Source organism: Perissodus microlepis, chromosome 18 (genome assembly GCF_051167445.1).
Source record: "Perissodus microlepis isolate ML-2025 ecotype Zambia chromosome 18, ASM5116744v1, whole genome shotgun sequence".
Lineage (NCBI taxonomy): Eukaryota > Metazoa > Chordata > Actinopteri > Cichliformes > Cichlidae > Perissodus > Perissodus microlepis.
Genome location: NC_140478.1, coordinates 35,347,757 through 35,368,942, shown reverse-complemented (window position 1 = coordinate 35,368,942; position 21,186 = coordinate 35,347,757). Strand labels below are relative to the sequence as shown.

Genomic DNA, 21,186 nt, shown 5'->3' with positions numbered 1-21,186 from the left:
ATTAAAGGGACAGTCTTAATGTTGCTTAATTTATCTGCATTCCTACAATAATCTATTATTGTACTCTACATCAACACATGCCAGCATCAGTTATCAGACCAGCAACCTTTCAGAGACACCGATCATCACTTCCCATAAGAGACTCATCACCGAGGACCTCAAACCAGTTTTTAATTCTCTGATTTCATTACCGTTACTTCCTTCATGTCAGCTGACCCTTAGGTACTTTTTTCTTTCTAATAAGTAACTGAAGCCAAGACAAATCCTTTTTGAATTTCAGCAGAAATCATAACATCGGTTTCCTCACAGACAGGAAATAAGTGTTGATATGACGGTTGGACTGTATAAAGCTTGGGGCACAGCCCAGACAGGAGGAAGGGCTCAAGAGCCTGAGGCAGAAATGAAAGGAAAGCGAGAGGTTTGGGACATACACTGTTAATCCTTGTATGAAGTCCAGAGTGGACGAGTGTATCAGGCTGACTCATCGGAGGAAGGTTTGTTTCAACAGTTATACAGAGCAAAATGTAATCCCTGTCTGAAACATAGTTAGCATCTTCTATTCCAGGGGATAGAAAACCAAAGGAGCTCCATCTGTGAGCTGGGGATTTACACACAGTTTGGTTCTCACGTACGCAGTGATGATCAACAATGTTACTGGTGTAGTTTCACTGGGACATTTTAGTTTGATTAGGATGGAAGTAGTTCCCCTTTTCTTAAATCTGACCTCTGAAGACAGAAACTTGCTAAAGTGCATTTTATAACAATGTCACGAGAAAGGAAATGAGGAATTCTGAGGAAGTTCCCCGAGCCACTAAAACAAAACAAAAAAATCCCTTTTTAAATGGTATGGTCTTATTTTGTTCCGATCTTTACACTTATTGACACATTGTAACAATTAATTAGCCAATCACATGGTAGCAACCTAAAGCATTTAGGTATGGAGGCGTGGTCAAGACAACCTATTATTGGTGTGAGATTGTGCAGTACTGCTGATCTACCGCACAAACATCTCTCTGGTTTACAGCAGGGATGGGGGAACTCCAGACCTCGATGACCGGAGTCCTGCAGGTTTTAGATCTCACCCTGGGTCAACACACTTGAATCAAAGGATTAGTTCATTACCAGGACTCTGGAGAAGTTCAAGACATGTTGAGGAGGTAATTTAGCCATTTGAATCAGCTGTGTTGGATCAAGGACACATCTAAAACCTGCAGGACACCGGTCCTCGAAGCCTGGAGTTCCCGACCCCTGGTTTACAGAGAAAGGTCCAAAAGGGTTACAGAGAGCACGACACAGAATTTGGTGTAAACAATATGAAAGAACACCTTAATCCTGCAGGTCTGGTTTCACCTGAAACCTCTGCTGATAATGACCCACACCCTGTTTCACCACTTGGATCATGTGATGAGGCACATGATCAAGAGCGGGTCAACAATCCTCTCGAGGGAAACTCCCACTAAGGTTTAAATACCTGAGACTCTCCACCACTTGTTCTTAGAACTGAAGAAGCTTAAGTGAAAGAAAGAATCCTGCTAAAATTCTCCTCAACCACTAAACATTAACGCTGCTGCAGCAAGATGCAGGTATTTCCCATCTGTAGCAGGTCGAGGTAGAGCTGGTTTAAACTCCTTTTTTTAATATAGTTTATTATGGGTAATTAGTTCCCACAGGGGTCGGGTCCATCCAAAAGCAAACAATTCTATTAAACCACCAAACAATGCTCTTTGGGCCTGTAATACTCACTCAAATTAAACAATTTATAAGACGTTTAGAGTGAAAACAACTTTAATGCAACTTCTGAAAACACAGACGGGATGCTAACTTTTACGGCGTCACAAATCGCTGCTGAATGAAGCTGAAGAGTAACGAGAACAGTAAAATTATGCTTCCTAATTTGCCAAAATTTGCAACACATGCTCCCGAAAAAAGTTCAAGTCTGAATATCACAACAACGCAAAGTGCCTCTAAATGTTACTCATCACTCTGAGATCCACTGACAGTGAATACGAGTATATTGTTTAGGTTGAAGCCCAGAATGTGCTGCCACATGATGTCATACTATATGTGACAGTAACCAATCATCAGGTCTTCCTATGAGCGAATCAGAATAATCAATCCCACCCACTAAACCAATAAAGCCTCTCCTGTGAACACGACATAATAAGCCAGTGAGTTAACAATTACCACAAGCTTCACCAACCAAAGCTTGTGCCTTTTTCTGCTGTCCTCTCACTGCCATATTTGTAGAGCAGGAGGAGGATGAGGGGAGTGAGGAAAAAGAGGAGGAGGAGGAGGAGGAGGAGAGGGGAGGAAGAGTGGCTCAGATTTCATTACATTCTCTACATGAGTAAAATGCCTGGGAGGCTCCTGCCTGCTTCCCTCTCTGCTCCCTGCTGAATGTGTGTTTGCACATGCACGCACCCCTCCGTCGTTTTCACCCTCTCTCTCACTTTCTCATGCAGAAAAAAAAACTACCTGTCAGGATTTCGGGTTTCTAAAATGGATTTATCCCACAGGGTCGCTCGGGGCCGCTCCCACGAGCCACAGCTTCACAGAGAGACGAGGAGACGCAAAAAGGAGCAAAAAGAAAAGAAGAAGAAAGGCTCTCCAACATGTGTGTCATACATCTACAGTCATTTACACCCAGCCCTGTTTTCAGGTCATGTAACATTCATGGCAATGAACGCTAATGAATTGAATTCACTTGAGAGGGGAGGCGAGCGAATGATGCAGCTAAAGATAACGAAACAGACAGGCAGAGGGAAACGCACACCGTAACACAACCTGGCTCACAGCAGCCGGTCCATTTCATGCACGGGCAAAAATCGGACCGATCGATCGAGCTGAGGCGAGAAGGAGAAGAAGACGGCGCAGCAGTCATGATTTGTGACGTGTTCACCGCAGCGACACGTTCCAGACTCGTCAACCAAACCCCGACGCATACTGATGAGCCGCATCTAAGAGGAGCGGGCGCTCTGCTGCAAATACACCCAGCTGCACAACAAGAGGCAGCCGTCGCCATCGTCACAGCAAGATCAACAGGTGGTGTTTGTGGCTCTGAGAGTGTGCACTGACACAGTTTCCTGCTCAAGCGCTGATGCTACACTGCAGTGTGCTTGCTTTTTGCTATTCAGGAGGTGTTCACACCTGCACTGAAGGACAGACTGACTCACAACTTTGTGACACTGGAAGTACGAGTTTGTGGAGAACGTCTTGGAAATAGCAGGATTTTAAAAAAGGGGCGCAAACCTTCGATCACGACAGTTTGTCTTGGCTCAAAAAGATACATTTAACATCTTATTGAGTGCTGATGATGCATTTCAAGCAAAACATTCTTTATTTTTCTTATACAGCCCCTCACTTCATTCTGTCTCGAGCTCATTTCACCTCCTGTGCTCACTCAGTGTTCCTGGTGTGGCCGTATTAGAGATATCTCTGTGATATGGTACAAAAACATATGATTGTTTAAAAAAAGACAAGCCGGAAGCTGCTGTAGCAGCATATAACTGGACAGGAAATAAGGAAAAGCATGAAAGGGCCACTTTAAACACCACAAACCAGTATTTTTAAATTACTGTATGCCAATTTCATAAACATTTTTCATTCGTCCCTAACATAAAAGGATCCCTTTCAATGACCAACATTAACAGCAGAGGCCAGGATGGGATTTGAGATTTAACAGTAATTTACCATTTTTAGTTCCTTCTTTTTATTCTGGAAACTTTTAGAAAATCCACTCTGCAGTTTTCACATGAACTACATCCTAAAAAACCCACAAACACTGCCTGACACGCAGTGTGAAATTTACAAATGGATGTTTTAAAGATAAACTGAGTCTCCTGATTTATCAGGAAATATGATGAGAAACCACAGCCCTGTATGGAAATGCCAAACCTGATCGAACTGAAGATAATATCACCATTATAAAGCAAAGATACATTATTTTTTTATGTTCTGAGTTCTTGAGGAGTATGGATTTGGTCCAAATATGAATTTAAAAGTCCAGGAACAGATCCTTGGACTGTTTGCAATGATTATTATTATTATTTTTAATTTAAGGCGGATGTTGTTGGACTCGACACGTCAAACCAAAAGTATTTGCATGAAGAGACAGCACGAGTTGTGTTCAGCCTGTCCTCTTACTGCCTCGGTGAAAACCTAAAGCGAAGGCCGTGCAGCTGTTTCACCGTTTGTCCTCATCAAAGTCAGTTCAAAGCCAGACCAAGGATAAGAAAAGCTCATTATCTGGGGTCTTAATGGTGATGATTGTTCATCCAAAACCCTCAGGACAATCTCTGTGATTGCGAATGTTGGGCAAATACTGTTACCTGAATAACGTCCAAACGGTTGGGTGAGATGGGTAAACAGTGGGACTCTTTTGCAAGAGGACACTGGTGTTTATCCTATTAGCACGCGGGCTGGTGCGGCTGTGATGGGACACGTCCCCTGGAGCCCAGATTTACCTGGAAAACCAACTGACATGTCAGGCTGAATGCTGCTGTTCCAGCTCGGTGAAGAGCTGAAGGAAGCACAGTGTGCTCAGCTTTTACTCCTGTGTCACACTGTGCAGCACAAAGACCGAGTCCTAGAAATGAATAGGTTTTTTTCCTCAAACAACCTCGACTGTGCTGACATTATTAATTTAACCACTAACAAATATTTAAACCACTGTCAGCTTTACCACGTAGCACCGAGCTACATTTCTCTCAGACAGGTTTCAACTATTATAAAAGTGGAACAAATACAATAGGACCATAGAAACTATATTATAGATGGATAAATCTATTTCTACACTGATAATTGGATACTATAAAACTATTAAACTCATCAGTCTGTGTACAGCAGCTCCGTGATTACCCCGGAACAATATTCTGGTTAATTAGATAGCTGAGATAAAAATGAGAAACTGTTCTGATAATCACTTGGCATTTGTTCATGTGTAAAAGGAGAGAAGTTCTGCATCACTCCCTGGAAACAAAGCCTTCAGTGCTTAGATCTTTGCTCTTACAGTTTAGCTGACCTAAGACAAAAAGCAGAGGAATACAGCCAACACGTCCTCGGGTTAGCGACCTGGTAATCAGCCTCAGTCACACAGCCATAAAGACCGGTCAGCGCTCGCCTTGCCACCACAGATGTCGCTGCTACAGTCATCAGTTTGTCTGCAAATAGTCGTCAGCTCCCTGCTCAGTGGTAGCTTTTACTCTGAAGGCAGACTTTCTCAATATTTCACTAACACTTAGAGGTGTGTGTTTGCAGACATTTCAGCAACTTCCATGCAAACTGCAGCGATCTGCTATACAAAAGCAATCACAAGCAGTTAGCACCCTGTTTGTACCTGATTTCTACCAGTGACAGCTAACCAACGTTCAGCAACCAGTTGATGAGCGATTGCTGGATTTTGCCAAGTGGTTGCTGACGAGACTCTAGACCTGTGTGACTGAGACCTAAAATGAAAAGCAACAGTGCATATATTGTTTTATCATATTACCCCATTTGATCGCTTCGCTCTCACACTGCAGGCCTACTTGTTGTTCCTAGAGTATTTAAAAGTAGAATGGGAGGCAGAGCCTTCAGTTTTCAGGCCCCTCTTCTGTGGAACCAGCTTCCAGTTTGGATTCAGGAGACAGACACTATCTCTACTTTCAAGATTAGGCTTCAAACTTTCCTTTTTGCTAAAGCATATAGTTAGGGCTGGATCAGGTGACCCTGAATCCTCCCTGAGTTATGCTGCGATAGACGTAGGCAGCTGGGGGATTCCCATGATGCATTGAGTTTTTCCTTTCCAGTCACCTTTCTCACTCACTATGTGTTAACAGACCTCTCTGCATTGAACCATACCTGTTATTAACCTCTGTCTCTCTTCCACAGCATGTCTTTATCCCGTTTTCCTTCTCTCTCCCCAACCGGTCGCAGCAGATGGCCCCGCCCCTCCCTGAGCCTGGTTCTGCTGGAGGTTTCTTCCTGTTAAAAGGGAGTTTTTCCTTCCCACTGTTGCCAAAGTGCTTGCTCATAGGGGGTCATATGATTGCTGGGCTCTTCTCTGTATCTATTATTGTACGATCTACTGTACAATATAAAGCGCCTTGAGGCGACTGTTGTTGTGATTTGGCGCTATATAAATAAAATTGAATTGAATTGAAATTGTGTGTTTAACCAGACACATGATAGCTGTGCTGTCTATAAACAGCTGGAACGGGAAAACAGAGGTGCACAAAAGTCTCAAACATAAGTAAGGGCAGTCCAACATCTCTACTCATTATCTTAGTAAATACATAGATAGTCATTTACTTAGTTTTGACTAAGTTTAAGCGCACAAAGGTTTCAGGATGGAAATGCTCCTTCACACAGGTACAGCTCAGCGCACAGGATCTGGGTTAAAGTTCGTTCTGTCTATAAGACCTTTTATCTCCGTCTTAAAAACTTTCATTTGTCTGTCTCATTTTTATGCAGCCCCTCGTTTCTCTTGTTTCTTCAGCTCATCATATTAGCGAGTACATTTTTCCAGTTACTCCACTCTTCCTTTAGTCTGCTGTAGCCTTCTGTCAGGGATGCTCAAACTGTCATCACTAAAAATAACAACAAGCTGTATTCTGGTGTAATCAGTGATTACTGTATGTGAGTGATGTTTTTAAAAGCCTCAGCAGTGTCTGTGTTTTCAGCTTCAGATGAACGAGGAGCCAGGTGTGTGTTTGTGTGTCCATGTGTGTAAAACAGGATGTGGGGGAAAAGAGGCAGAGGGGAACTGAGAAGGCGAACCAGTCAGGACACAGACATCCTGATGAGACAGAAACCACTGACAGACACACACACAGTGATGATATGTTAACATGGAGAAAGAGGCACTCACATACAGCGTGAGCCTGGAGGAAGGAAAACTGAGAAACACACACACACTGACCTCAGTCCTCCTCGCTGTCACAAGATAAATACTAGTTGAACAGCTTTAACAATAGGCCTACACTTCCCATAATCCCACAGGGAGACAGACTGTAGCAACAGAGCGGCCTCTCATTTTACACAGAAGCATAAAATCTTTATTTTAACATCCTGCGGTTCAGACTGTAACAACAGGCCTCTGAGCATCAAATTAAAATCAACTACCAGCTATTTTAGATCGGCCCGAACATTTTCTCAAACACACTTTCAGAGAAATGGAACCTGCTTGTGAGTTGGCAGGTTGTTATTACGGGTGGATTTATCACAATGGTCCCTTTTCTTTCTCCCTTATCAGATTTCTGCCCCTCTGTTAACTCAGGCATGTCTCTGGCCTTCAAGTAAAACTTAAGACATCGCTTTGTTAGCGGTTTGTAATTTTATACTTGCAGTATGACTTTGCTTGTGTTTCCCAGAGTTTGTAAAGTAGAAATCGGCCTCCTGTGGAACCAGCTCCCAGCCTGGGATCATCAGAAAGTCACTACAATTAATTAATTTGATGTCTCTTTGTTATGCTGCTAACTAAGAACTGCTTGAGTTAGGCTGCTGTGGAATCTGCCATGACTCACCCAGCACCGTTCCTCTACTCCTTTCTATCATCCCATCGCATTTATACACCAGTACTGCACTGTTCATATTCTCTGTCTCTAAAATCATGTGTTTAACTACTTAAACTTACATTTTGTGAACAAATACGTTCAAAAAGACAAGTACGACCAGCCTACACACAGTGCTTCATGATAGATAACCTACTTATAATGGTAAAAACAAAAAAGCTGAATGTTGAATGCTGTGTGCTGCTCATTGCTCTTCCAATAATCCCTTATAAATGGGCACCAATAACAACAGTAACGTGTGCAGACCTCTATAGCCCAACTTAAAGAAAAACCCAGCTTATTAACCTCCAGGAAGCTCATTGATTCACCTCAACTCAACTGCTGCAGACTCAACTCATTCTCGACTTCATTAAATGACATTTAAGCTACTGAGCACAAACGTGGGTCGACTGTTGGAGTGAAAAAATGCAGCAAAACAAATTTTAAAATAAAGCAAACACTGCTTCTCATATCGTTCTTCACACTGAATGATTTCGTTGAGCCTTTAATGCGGCGCTGCCAGCTCAAAGAAGTTTGAGGCAACTGCAAAGTTTTCCGACAGAGTTGACAGGAAGCTGCGAGTCCATAAAGTCCCCATTAAAACAGCGTGCGGTCAAAGAGGAGTGTTACAGCTGGATACAAAAGCAAACACACACAACGGCTTATTACAAAGTGTCATTAACAAAGAAACGTTTTTGCTTCAGCATGAATTATTTACCCTGTGACGACCTCAGTGCACAGCTCCAGCTTAAACTTCACCTACAGTGAAACCTCAGGTAAGCACTGGCTGCCTGAGCTGAGGTGTGCGATTTCACTATGTGCATAAATGATAAAGTAGTGCTTTCCTAGTACTAGTACTGACAGTATGAGAAACATTCCTACATCACTTGATTTCGTGCGCTTTTAAGAGCCTCGTCTATCACACACAAATACTCCAGCGATGGATGCATTGGTGGCAATTTGGCTTTCTGTACCTTATTCAAGGGCACTTTGAAAATGCACCAGTCTAGTAAGTGGATAATCTGCTGTAACTCGTGAGCATCAGCAGCCTGTTTGCAAAGAATAAAAATCTCCTGTGAGCCAACACGATGTCTGCACTCCTCACCAACGAGTCATCTGGATTCAACAACAAAATGAAATGTAACTGACAGAAGCATTTATATTCAAATCCCTGCTTCATGGTGGAACGTGAGGTTTGGTTAAGATTAGGCAAAATGATGTGGTTAGTAATGATAAATATGTGATTAAGGTTTTGATACAACATGGCTCTACTGGGGGGGGGGAAATGTATATTATATATATTAAAACAAAAAAATTTTCTATATATAAAAATTGACAATTGTTATAAAGTCAAGAGTGTCACTTTTTCTCAGAAGCCTTATTGTCACATGTGTGTCTGAGCGCACCAACTGCTGTAACAATTGATTCAGACAGATAATGATCCAATAGGAAAAAGTCCACACTGGAAGGCAGGAGAGGTGACAGGGGCATAAAGATTTACAACCAAGACACCGCAGCTCATGTGCACTTTGAGATCCTCCAGTTTGTTTCGCTTTTGCCTCCTGTGGAGCATCACAATGTTGAAGCCTGTGTACAGTTTTTTGTGTGAACCCATCAAAAGCTGCGATGGGTTGATGATTCCAATCATTTAATAAAGGCTCAAGTTTTAGGAAACGGAACTACAACGTCTGCTTAAAAGACCAATTTAAGACGTACTAATGATGCAGATGCACAAAGACACTGGGTAGAGCACCTGAACATGTAAACTGGTCATGCATGCTACCCCAGCACACACACACACACTCCATTTAGCAGGCTAACCCAGCTGAGACAGGGGGATCCCAGTCAAGCTCATCCTGAGAAACAGTCCATCACTGTGCAAATAAAAACAGAAAGAAAGAAAAAAAAACAACTTCCCCTCGCTATCTCACCACTTCATCAGCAGCATAACTGATCCGCAGCCTCACAGCGAGCAGTAAAACCGTGCACTGGGATATGTATTACGAGGAAGAAGGTGTGTGAGCTGGTGCAGAAAATGGAAGGCATGGGAAAACTTGCATCATTTGAGCGTTTGCATGCCTTTAGCGAGACATCGTACATACTTGCACTACATGTGCACACGTTTTACCACAGACTGCACTCTTAATGTTGTCCATTGTCCTTCTCTTCTACTTGATTTAAATAAGACATATTACCAGGCTACTCATCGTGGTACACATGCTACCACAGAGCAGATAAGTTAGTAAATACCTCGGGTGACCGGCCGTGACCCAGCCTCATTGAAAATTTCACATTTACTAGAAAAGATATTAAAGTGTGCACGCTCCCTCAGGTGAAAATTGTATTTTGCAGCACTGCATGAGTTTTATTAAGAAATTTGTTTGGGTTTTATTGAAGAAATAACTCTGCACAGGAAGTTTCCTGTTATACTGATTTATAGTGTGATTTCCGAGCTTCTACGTGAGGGAAATGTCACAACAAGGAAATAATATCTTGGATTAAATCAGGACAGATTTGATATGAATCTGGTATGCACTTTTCCCCCCCAAGATATATTAACCATTTATTGTGCAGCAATGAGTATTATGCGTCATAAAAAACCAGTTTGGGATCATAATAAAGGCGGTAGCAGCCTCTGCCTCGCAAAGCCAGACATCGAGAGGTCCTAAAGGGACCCGGCAAAGGTGAATCAGTGTTCAGCTCCATCACCAGCTCCAGCTGGTGTTTGTTTCAGGGCTCAAAGGGAGAGAAGCAATCTAAGGTAAAGAAAACACTGTGCCACTATAATCCCTGTATTGTGTTACATCTATCCATTACACTCCAACAAATCCCTTTGGCCCTAAAACACGGGAACAGATGTGGCTGTTCGAAGATGATACCTCAGAGTTTAAGAGTTATGAGCATAAAAGAGGAAGAAGAAGCAGGTTTACTCACTTTAATGCTGCTGCTCTACATGTGCAATCCAAAATTATGCCTGTAGCCTGAATGCACAAGTAAATTTAATAGAAGATAAAAAAAAAATGGTGAGTATAACAAACATCTGGAATTTCACTTGAAATTAAATCTGAACTACATTTTTTACTTTTTCAGTGAACCTCATCTATAGCACATACATTTATCTATTTACTAGGGGTGCAACGATATTCGTATCGATATTGAACCGTTCGATACAGTGGTTTCGGTTCGGTACGCATATGTATCGAACAATACAAAATTTGTAATTTATTTTATCAACTTTCCTTCTGGCGATGCTGTCTGTGTTGAGCGCTCAGTGAATCTGCGTTCGACTACTCCGCCTAGGCTGCACTGTCGAGCGCAGATCCACTGAGCGCTCAACACAGACAGCATCGTCAGAAGGAAGAGCGCAGGGCAAGCTAGCGAGACAGAAGTTAAGCTCTCGTTGCAACATGGCAAATTGAACCTCCCCCACCCTCATTCAGATCTGGCGTTTGGAATTATTTTGGTTTTCACGTGACATATGACCCTAAAGGTAAGCGCGTCATGGACTAAAGTAAAACAGTATGTTGGATGTGCCACGCAATGCTCAATTACATTGGTGGGAGCTAGTGTGTTAGCGTAGTTAGCTCGTTAACGTGTTGGCCGTCCAGCCCCAGGCACGGGGCGATCAGGGGTAGCTCGTTAACGGAGATTTGCCGTGTTGTGGCGTTAACGTCATTTCAACGAGATTAACGCTGACAGCACTAGTGGGAACACAACGAATATGACTGCACACTTACGCCGACATCATCCTAGTGCAAAGACAAGTGGAAGCAGACAAAAACAACAAGCATGCATGCTACAAACTTTACCCGAGTCATTTAGACAGCCGTTAGCACAGGATTCTCCTTATGGGGACCTGATATGTTTAATATGCTGCTGAGAATATAGCCCAGAAGAAGCGTATAGTATAGCTTTTATTTTGGAAAGAGACATTTCTCTGTAATAAACCCGACGTCCCGGGGCTAGCGATTTTTCCAGTCGGGCTACCAAAATCTATCTCTGCCCTGCCCGTCGGGCTATCGTAGGAAGGAAAAATATATGTCAATGCTTTTGCATTCTTTCAGAAATGTAGCTGGGTAATTATGTCATTGGCATCGGTGAGCCACTGTCAATATGTGACATATTGAAATCGCGTTCGAATTTGCGCTTGTTTTTTGCTTTCACTTTGCAATCGCGCGAACTGTGTATAGAGAGCGACAGCACTGATTGGTGAGTGATGATGATTTGCGCACCAATTCCTCTGACATCGTCTTATCAGTCGTTAGCTTACTACGCAAACATGACAAGTGAACTCTCCCGCAGCTTAAACATGTGAGAGGTTGATCGCGCAGAGAATCGCTGAGCGTTATGTGAGTGCGTGTGTAAAAGCAGCAGGATATATATTTTAGTTCTGCTGAGCCAAATAAGACAGGTCAGGGTGAAGAAGTGACAGCCAAAGAAAAGCTGACCACAAAACGGAAAAGTTATGACAAATCAGACTATAAGGCAAAAAGAAAGTGCAGCTTTATGGTTTCATGGACAAAATAATTTCTGTGGCTGCGATATGATGAGCTAAATAACCAGGGCTGCACATAAGTGGTCCGCAGGTGCGCATTCGCTGTCAAAATAAAAAACACGCAAAAGGGTTAGGGTTAAATTTAAAAACTGTACTTTTGAGTTAAAATATATATTTATAATTTTAATAAATGACAAATTAAAAAGGCATGAACATTTTTTTTTGTATTGAAAAAATATCGAACCGTGACACCAAAGTATCGAACCGAACCGTGAATTTTGTGTATCGTTGCACCCCTACTATTTACAGATATATCTGCCGGCATGCAAAGATATTTTTTAATCTTTACATTGACTGTATGAAGCCAGAGGGCCAGGCAGCATTTACAAACTGAGATCTAGACTTGTGTGCTCGAGCACAAATGCCCTGCAAGACACGAGCGTGAACAACGTCCATGCGTTTGGGAATCCAAGAGGTTTTAACTGGTCAGTGGGTCCTTTGATTCAGAAACACTGAAAACTAAACTTTTTCAAAAGGATTTAATGAGACTTGGACTGAGATTCTCCAGTGATTGAAAACTCTGCAGGAATAAAAAGAACACTTGCTCTCAGGCTCAATCCAGAGTCCTCATCTGCCCTTCCAGCTTAACAACCGAGCTACCTTTCGCTCGTCCTCATCATCTCTAATTACACTCTCTGGTTTAAACGTTACACGATTAGGAGCTCGTTCGTTGAGGACGCCACCTTGGCAGCGCCGCTCTATCAAAAGTCAGGACGAGTCTTGTAAAACGTCTCATAATTCTGTAATAGGAAGAAGCTCTGAGAATCATGTGCTCTGAGAAAACCCGTTAGACAAATGAAATGAACTCCAGTGAGTCACTTAGTAAGTGTCATGTCAAAATTCTGAGAACATTTATGGATGTTTTCCAGTTTTTCCTGTTATGATTGTCTGGATAAACAACAAAGGAAATTAAGTCTCGTCAGTAAAAAGGGCAAAACCCTGGACCTTGCATGAATAAACGTTAAATCACAGCAGCCCTGTCTGGTAGCATGCAGGCCTTTATCCCAGACAGTGGCTGAAGGAGATCATGCTGCTAACTAGCAGAGTCGAGGCTGACAGAACGTAGAATAGTCGAATAACCATCAGAAAATATTGAAGTATTTCTGCTTTAAAATCCCAATCATCACTCATTTTACAAAACTGGTTTGAATAACACATAAACATCAAACTCCACTGCTTCAGTGTTTTTTCACCCAGAACTGGTGGCTCAACTTTCCTGCTAGTGTAAACGTCAGTGCTGTGAACTGAAGTTGATTAACTGTAAAATGAATTCTGCATCCTTGACCTTTTCCCTCCTTCAGCTGCAGCAGCATGACGCAGCAAAAGCAAAAGACAGACCTGATGCATTATGACGACTGTGACGGCAGGCGGGTCAGGGAGGCAGGGTTGGCCGAATCTGTCTATCCGGAGCCATTCGCCTTCGCAAAGGAATGAAGTGGAACAAGAAATCAATTTACGGAAGAAGGTCAGCTGCTGGCAGTCGCGCTGAGAAAACCACCTGAAGGTTGAACCTCACCGCAGGAATGATAGCTTTGTTAGCATGCCAGTTTGGTATCTGATATGCTTCAGTTTCGGCCTTAACCATGTTCGATTTGATTCAATTTAGTTTATACAGCCCCAGTTCACAGCAAGAGTTGCCTCAGGGTGCTTTATATTGTAAGCCAAAGACCTTAAAATCATCAGAGAGAGAGAACCATCAACCTCTGCGAGAACCAGGCTCACAACGTGGCAGCCAGCTGCTTCCTTCAACTTTCTGATATTTATAATCTTACTTTAACTTCACTGTCTGCAAAATCTCACAAAACTATGGCCAAGAAACAGTGAATAGTTTCTGACACTAAACCTGAAAATAAACATTTTTGCACTATTTTGTCCAAAATCGTCATCCATAAACCTTCTTGGGCTGAGGGAAAGACTCCCATTCAGCACAGCCACGCAAGCCTAGTAGTGCAACTAGGCCAGGCAGCCAGTGAAATCCTTTATGAAAAAGCTGCTATTTATCTATCTGCATCATTAGTAAACCACAATAATTAAAAGAATGGACACAGCTTGACTTGAAGTTAAAAAAAACATAGAAAATAAACAAGATAGATAAATCTGTTTGTTTTTGAATATTAATCCAGATGTTTGGAAATTTTAGGAAAAATAAAGTTAAAAAATTAATAGTTTTGACCTTCGCCAGATTTTGGTTTGGATAACTATTATTCACAGCTTTGTCCATATAAACTGATGGGAAGACAAAGAAGGTTTTTTTATAAAAAAAAAAAATTGAATTTGCTGATAAGATCATGAATGTGGAGTAAAACAGAGATTCTAGTGGAATAATTTAAGTTATTAAGTTTTAACATGTAAATATAATGGAATAAACTAACAATTAATCAAATTACACATGGAACAAAAAAAATTTAATCTTCAAGGCAAGAACGGATATTCAGAGCTAGCATGTATGACACAGTATAACTGCGTGTTAGCATGTAGCCTAGCATGCCCCTTTCTTTCTTTCTTTGTAAAGGACTATATAAAAAAAGGCTTTTTAAAATAATCTTTAATTAAGTTTTGATCTTAAATCTGGCCAGAGGCTTATCTAGAGCCCAGGAATGTCTCGTGACCTTACTGTGATGCTGATGCTTCAAATCAAACTGTTAGCCTAGCTTATCTGTTTTAAAGCTAAAGGGCAACAGCTGCTTATTCTGGGCCAGATAAGACACCCTGCAGGCTGTGTGGGAGGAGGAGGAGAAGGCCAGAGGTGAAGGCCAGAGGTGAAGGTGCTATTGCGAGAGGAAGATGCCTCCTTCAACAGGGAGCTGCACCTCCTCTTAAAGCTGCTGGCACTCCGTCACACCAGACAGGATTAGCATTGCAGCACAGAAGCCAACAGAGATAACGCAGAGTGGTTGAAGCTATAGCCAAACATTGGTGACGTTTCAGCGCTATATATACACAAAACCAGAGGTGTTAACAGTGCTGCTAGAACAGGCCCCAATAACCTGGAGTTTTTAGACCCTGTCAGTAACTATCGGGTCTCCCTGCATTTGTTGTCATGTGCTCGTCATAACAAACAACAACATGGACTGTTTCACTGAAAGATTGATGGGTAAACCCACAGATATGGGAGCCGGCTGCAGTCCCTCAGCGTGGTTTCCCTCGGCAGGTGGTCCTCTGAAAGGAACGTGATGACAGACTGACGGAGGAACTTCTGCTATGCTGCTAATGGCTGCTGCTGAAAAACACGGGCAGAAACCGTCTTCTGTCGTCCACTTCCAGGAACAGCTGTGTCTGTTTTCCTTATTTTAGGAATGAGAAAACGGACTCTCAGTCAAAAACCTTTCCTGTGATTGTTTCAGTGTTGATGCAAGGATAAGGCGTATCCACCAAATCCAAAAGGAGTAAAACCCACCCTGACAGAGGAAAGAGATCAAGCATGTAAACTTGATTTTACACTACAGAAGAGGTGAGGTACACTCTGGACAGGCTGCCAATCTGTCACAGGGCTAACACAGAGAAAGACAGCCATTCACACTCACACCTAATTTAGAATGACCAGTTAACCTAACCCCGGTGTTCGGACCGTGGGAGGAAGCCAGAGTACCTGGAAACATGAGCCCAGAGGCTGGTCAGCAACCCCGTGTCAACCACCGGGAAAAATAAACATTCCCTAATCAGCTGGCAACTGGTTGATGGAGGATGCTGGCAGTCTCTAGAGGAAAAGGGTTGCAACGAGCTATATGGTGTCTCATTGACAACCTTGATGTGATCAGCAGCAGATTGCTGTAGTTGCCCATAATTTGCACTTGTCAGCAGTAATGAAATTCATAAAAAAGGTGACACAAACCTTCAAAGGGAAAGTTCTGCCTAAAGAAACGTGTTGAATTTTGATGATTAGTTAGTGAGTGTTTGCAGACTAGTCACCATCCTCAATGCAACCAACCAGCAATCACAAGCAGGTTTCTGGTGCACCACCCCCTCTGCAACCAGTTTCACCCAGACACTCTCCAGCAACCTCCAGCAAGACTTGTCAGCCAATCAGGGAATACAGTACATATTTTTCCCTAGCAACCAGAGGTGGCCAGCAGGCTTCAGATGGTACAGTGTTTTTGATTCCTGGGGAAAGGACCCCAAACCCTAAAGCAGTTCTAATTCAGAAAGGGAATCTTTTGCAGTGCTTGATTAAAATGGCCTTCTAGTTTTTGGAAATATTACTGTATTGCACCATACTCAATAAGCTTTGAAGAAACCGAGAAACTGTCTGCTCAACTCGTCAAAGAAAACAAAATCTTAACGAAACAGACAGAAATGTCAGATTAGTCAGAGCCAATTAGAATCTCGAATCGACTAGAATCTTCAGGAAACAAGCAGAGACATCATACTTCATCATCTCTTCTACATCCTGTTTCCCTTTACACCCAGTTGTAATTACACATAAGAGAAGTGAACAGAAAAAGGTTTATTTGCAAAGTTTCGTGAGAGTCACATCATGGCTTAAATGTGCGAACGGGACCACAGACCGCCTCAACCAGTTGCTTCTGTGTGCAGCGGGAGTCCGTGTGCACGCTAGCCGAGCACTACCAAAGAAAAACCACAGCTCTTCAGTGCCACTAGTAATAAAACACACACCAGGTTACATTCAAAACAACTGTGCACTGCAATCGCTAGACATCAGCAGGTTACTTTAAACATCCTTCACGGGAAAACTAAATCACTGAAGCATCACGATGCTGCAGCATACACCAAACACCAACTTGTAACAGATAATTTTCTCCAAGTTTTTTCTGGCCTCTTTTAAAACTCGTACCTTTCTGAGCATGCTGTATATCTGTCAGTCTGCAGGATGTGCACCAGTCCAGCTCCTCCCAGTCTTTTCCTCCCCCACCAACGTCCCCATCAGACTGTCCAACCAGACGACCGGCGAGCCTTTTCATCTCCATGAATCTTTCATGCTGCCTAAAACGCCACTAACACTCGCTGGAACAAATCCCGTCGACAGACTCCTTCCCCTCCTCCTGCTGGGGAAACAGGTTCATCTCCTCATCGGGGACCTCTCACCACTTTCTCCGTCTACCTCGCTCCCTCCCTCTCCCTCTCTCTGACAGCCTGACCTACTGTGTGCTTCCTCCTCTGTCTTCTGTCTCTACCTCGCTGCTGCCGTCTCTTTCATCCTTTATTTGATCTCCTGAGTATTATTCCCTTTTTTCTACTTCTCCATCTGACCTCAATATGAGCCAGATAGTCTCCACGCCCATCCACACCACACACAATGGACCAAACGCTGGGACGCACATACTCTTGTTTTTCTCTTTAACACAAACCAGAATAAAAACCAATCAAAACACCCCGTTTTAAATCACTGAGACAACGTTCAGCTTGTCAGATGGCTTATATGTAATTAAGCATGCTGTTATATCATATCAACTAAATGTTTTGTAGTTGGTTATTAAGGAAGTGGATAAGCAGGTGTTACGTGATGTGCATGTAAACCAATGTGACACCAAACATGACCTCAAAAGCCTGGACTGCAACTGAGGAAGTCCACACTTGTGAAATCAGGTGTCAGCTGAAATAAGTCAGCCTGGACCACACACTCACACTCACACACACACACACACACCCACACCCATACACACACACACACGACCTTTAAGTGCTCTTATCAGTGGCTGTCAGTTCCTGAATGTGTCATAAAAGGACCGAGTGTGAGTGTCTGGAAGTTGTTTTTTTTCTCCTCTCTGGCCTCTAATGGTTTAAGTAACAGACATCATAACTGTAACCAGATCCTCCACTTGCATGCTGAACTGTAACATACAGATGAAGTCACCTGTTGCTTCTTTAATCCCAAATTTTACTTTCATCTTCACGTGCTTCACATGCAAGGGGATTTCCTCCACGTTTCCTCATTTCTCTCACATAAAATACAATTTCACATACGTCAGTGTGTGTAGAAGTGATCCCCGTGAGGCAAAAGCTCAGTTTCAGATATGTTTTTCTGCTCTCGCTCTGTATGATGTCAACAAGAGGGGAAATCCACAACAAGGTGATCTAAGTAACACAACTCAAGCTGTGAGCACAAAATCCCCACCCACGGATGTTCTGCCTCATTAAATTGTAACCTAGATGTAATAAGGTGTTTCTGAGGTTGGGGGCGTTACAACTAGTTTGGTCTGGGTGGAGCTGCTGCTACTACTGAAACACTGCAGCTGGTGAGATAATGGCCACTACCTGACTAGGGATGGGTATCGTTTAGGTTTAATCCGATACCGGTGCCAAACCGGTACTTTTGAAGCGGTGCCGGTGCTTAAACGGTGCTCAAACCGGTGCTTAAAGAATGGAGAACACAAAATTGGTCCAAAAACCTCTCATGTTCAGCTGTTTTTTTTGTAAAAAGATAACAATGTTAGCCTTTTCTGCAGCTATAGGGCATATATGGTAACATTCTTGGCTGGAAGCAGTGCTTAAACAATGGAAAAAACACCAACTTTGTCCAAAAACCTCTCATGTTTAACTGTTTTCCACTTTTTCTTTGGTCATTTTAGCCTTTTTGGCCAGGGTGAAGGGAGTATCTGCCATCAAACAAGAAGACAGCCGCATGTAGCTATGATGATGTTTGCTAGTTCACCTACATGCATTAATGTAATAACGTGGTTAGCCTACTCAACGTAAATTACACACGAACAACATTAAGCTACTCACGCAGAGAAGAACGGCTGCTGCTGCCATCATCATCCGTCATCATTTCTGCTACACTGGCAGGGCTAGGGGCCAGGACTCTATTCTTCGGGTTCTTGGGGGATGTTGCTAACTCCGGGACCGATAACAGGCAACCCACCCGCAGTAGATGTGCTCGGTGTGAGGTCTCGCAGCAAGCTATCAAATACGGCGCATTTCTCGGCTTTAAAAAAAAAACGCTATGCGTCGCCAGGTGTTTCATCAGATTTGAGGTGTTACCTCCTTTGACAGTATCACAGTATCAGCTTAAAGCACTTGTTGCAGGCTGCTGAGTTTGCATATTTTGCTGTGAAGTACAGCCAGACTTTGACCGCTTCGCCTTGGGCATTTTTAATCTGTAGCTCTGCTCTAAAAGAACGTACGTACCTGGCCCCGCCTACTATCCTCGGAAACATAAAATGATTGGCTAGAATCTAAAGTGTATCACAGCTCAGGAAAAAAAGCACCGAAACAAAGCACCGAAATGTGCGCTGCTTTTCGGTCTGGTTACTGCCGTTTATGTCAGAACCGGTGCCATCATGGCACCGGATACCAGTACCCATCCCTATACCTGACACGTTCGCACTCAAAGCACTAAACTGTAAACATGAAAAAACTGGCTGAACACGCAAACACAAACAAGTCCGATTATTCTATTACGTTCGTACGCGTTACTGATGGTTAAGACACAATAAAACTCGGCTTTTTGGTCATGTTTTCTTACTACATCCACCCCACTGCTGATTTCTTTCACATGTTGTCAATAACTTTGGAACTCGAGGTTTACATTCAGTAAATGTAAACATTAATTAAGGAATCAGTCACCATTAGATTTGGAAAGGTCCACAGTTGCAAATTTTTTTTTTTTTTTTTGGGGGGGGGGGGGGGGGGGGGGGAGTAATGAATCAATCCCAGAAGGCTACTGATGAAGCTTTCATCCTTATTAATACTGAATAAAAACAATCAACCGTGTCAACTGCACGACTACAGCCCTAGAAAATAATCCATGTTTGCTGTAATTTCTCTCAATCTAATCTTCAAATTTCTTATTTTACTTTCAAGTTAATGTTCTCTCTATCAAACACTGATATAGCTTATAAAAGCCATAGTTAGCACAAAGAAGCAACTTTTAACTTGTTCTGATCCTTAAAATGATATATGTTACGATATTAATGTTATGATTTATTGGATTTACCTTCGGAGTAAGGCAGAATCCAGCGTGCTGCTAAAGGTGTTTCAGTCAGCGCGTCGTCTCTCTGACTGACCTCCAGACTGTCTGAAGGGCTGCCGTCTCTGCTGGGTGTCTGACTTGAAGTCCTCAGACACAGACTGTGTCACACGAAAAACGCTCCCTGGAAACACGCTCGCTGTCTCCATAAGTCAGGTGAATAAATTAGAGCTGCTGTATTATTTAACCGTGGCACAGTTGAACGGCCGGTCTCCCTGCTGATCCAAATCTGTCACTTCACCTCACACTCCGCTCAGGGTGACAGGGCCCTTCTGGCCAGACACACACACACGTAAACACACAAACACACACACAGGTTGGCATGTGCAAACATACACTTGGTGCAAAAATGTCTCCAAGCAGAAATGTGCATCTCGCTGCACAAAAATACACAAAAATGCAGTCTATGCAATCTTTATTGGCACACACACACACTCACTCTACTGTATACAGTACTGTAAAATGCCCATATATTATGCATGCAGAGAGACATGTACAGTCTCTGTGCTTTCTAGGACACCATTTGTTAAAGATCCATTACCACTTTATCTGACCTGAGCTCACCGTTTCTCCTTTAACATTTGTTATTTTTCACTTATTTATTTTCTTATTTATTAAGAAAATTACAAAATAGCAAAATTAACAGCAGACTTACAGCATAAAGTGAATGTACACCTCTTTATCTGTACATAGAGAATAACTAATAAAAATCCTATGAGCTGAAAGCATAACAGCCAGCAGACCACCGAAATCAAGGCCAACACTTCCTGTTCTCTGTGAAAGTAACTGTTTACAGTTTGACTATGAATTCTGATGATTTTTCAAAATAAAAGGCTAAAGCAAGATAAACCTGAAGTCTTTAAAACTGCATCATAAGCACTGCAAGCAGCCTTTGTGTTGGTGGCTGACTTTAATCTTCATTAACACAATGAAAAACAAAAAGTGAGATAAGAGGCAGCTGGAAAACTCTGCATTTGATAAATGATGACAGAAAGACACTACGGAAGTAAACAAGAGGTCTTCACAGGTGTGGAAGACGATGAGCAAAGAAGAAGAAAGAAGCAATCCCGTCCATGCATCTGTCGCTTTTCCAATTATCCAATGGAGCCTATCCCAGCTGCCATAGGGAAAGAGGCGGGGTCACCCTGTACAGGTCGCCAGTCTGTAACAGGGCC

At 42.6% G+C, this 21,186-nt stretch overlaps 1 protein-coding gene across 10 annotated transcripts in view; it reads right to left on the bottom strand.

The window, feature by feature from the left end:
- Window positions 1-21,186, bottom strand: part of LOC146368809 (disco-interacting protein 2 homolog C) — a 201,714-nt gene that overhangs the window by 114,982 nt on the left and 65,546 nt on the right. For 4 of the 10 annotated variants that reach the window (XM_084912839.1, XM_084912838.1, XM_084912840.1 and 1 more), the window contains exon 1: window positions 16,877-19,628. The exons of 5 other annotated variants lie outside the window; for them this stretch is intronic. In XM_084912839.1, the coding sequence (XP_084768965.1) occupies window positions 16,877-17,009 (133 nt within the window). In that variant the 5' untranslated portion in view covers window positions 17,010-19,628. Of the gene's footprint in view, window positions 1-16,876; window positions 19,630-21,186 lie in introns of those variants that run through there. One more of the 10 variants, XM_084912837.1, reaches the window with a different exon arrangement.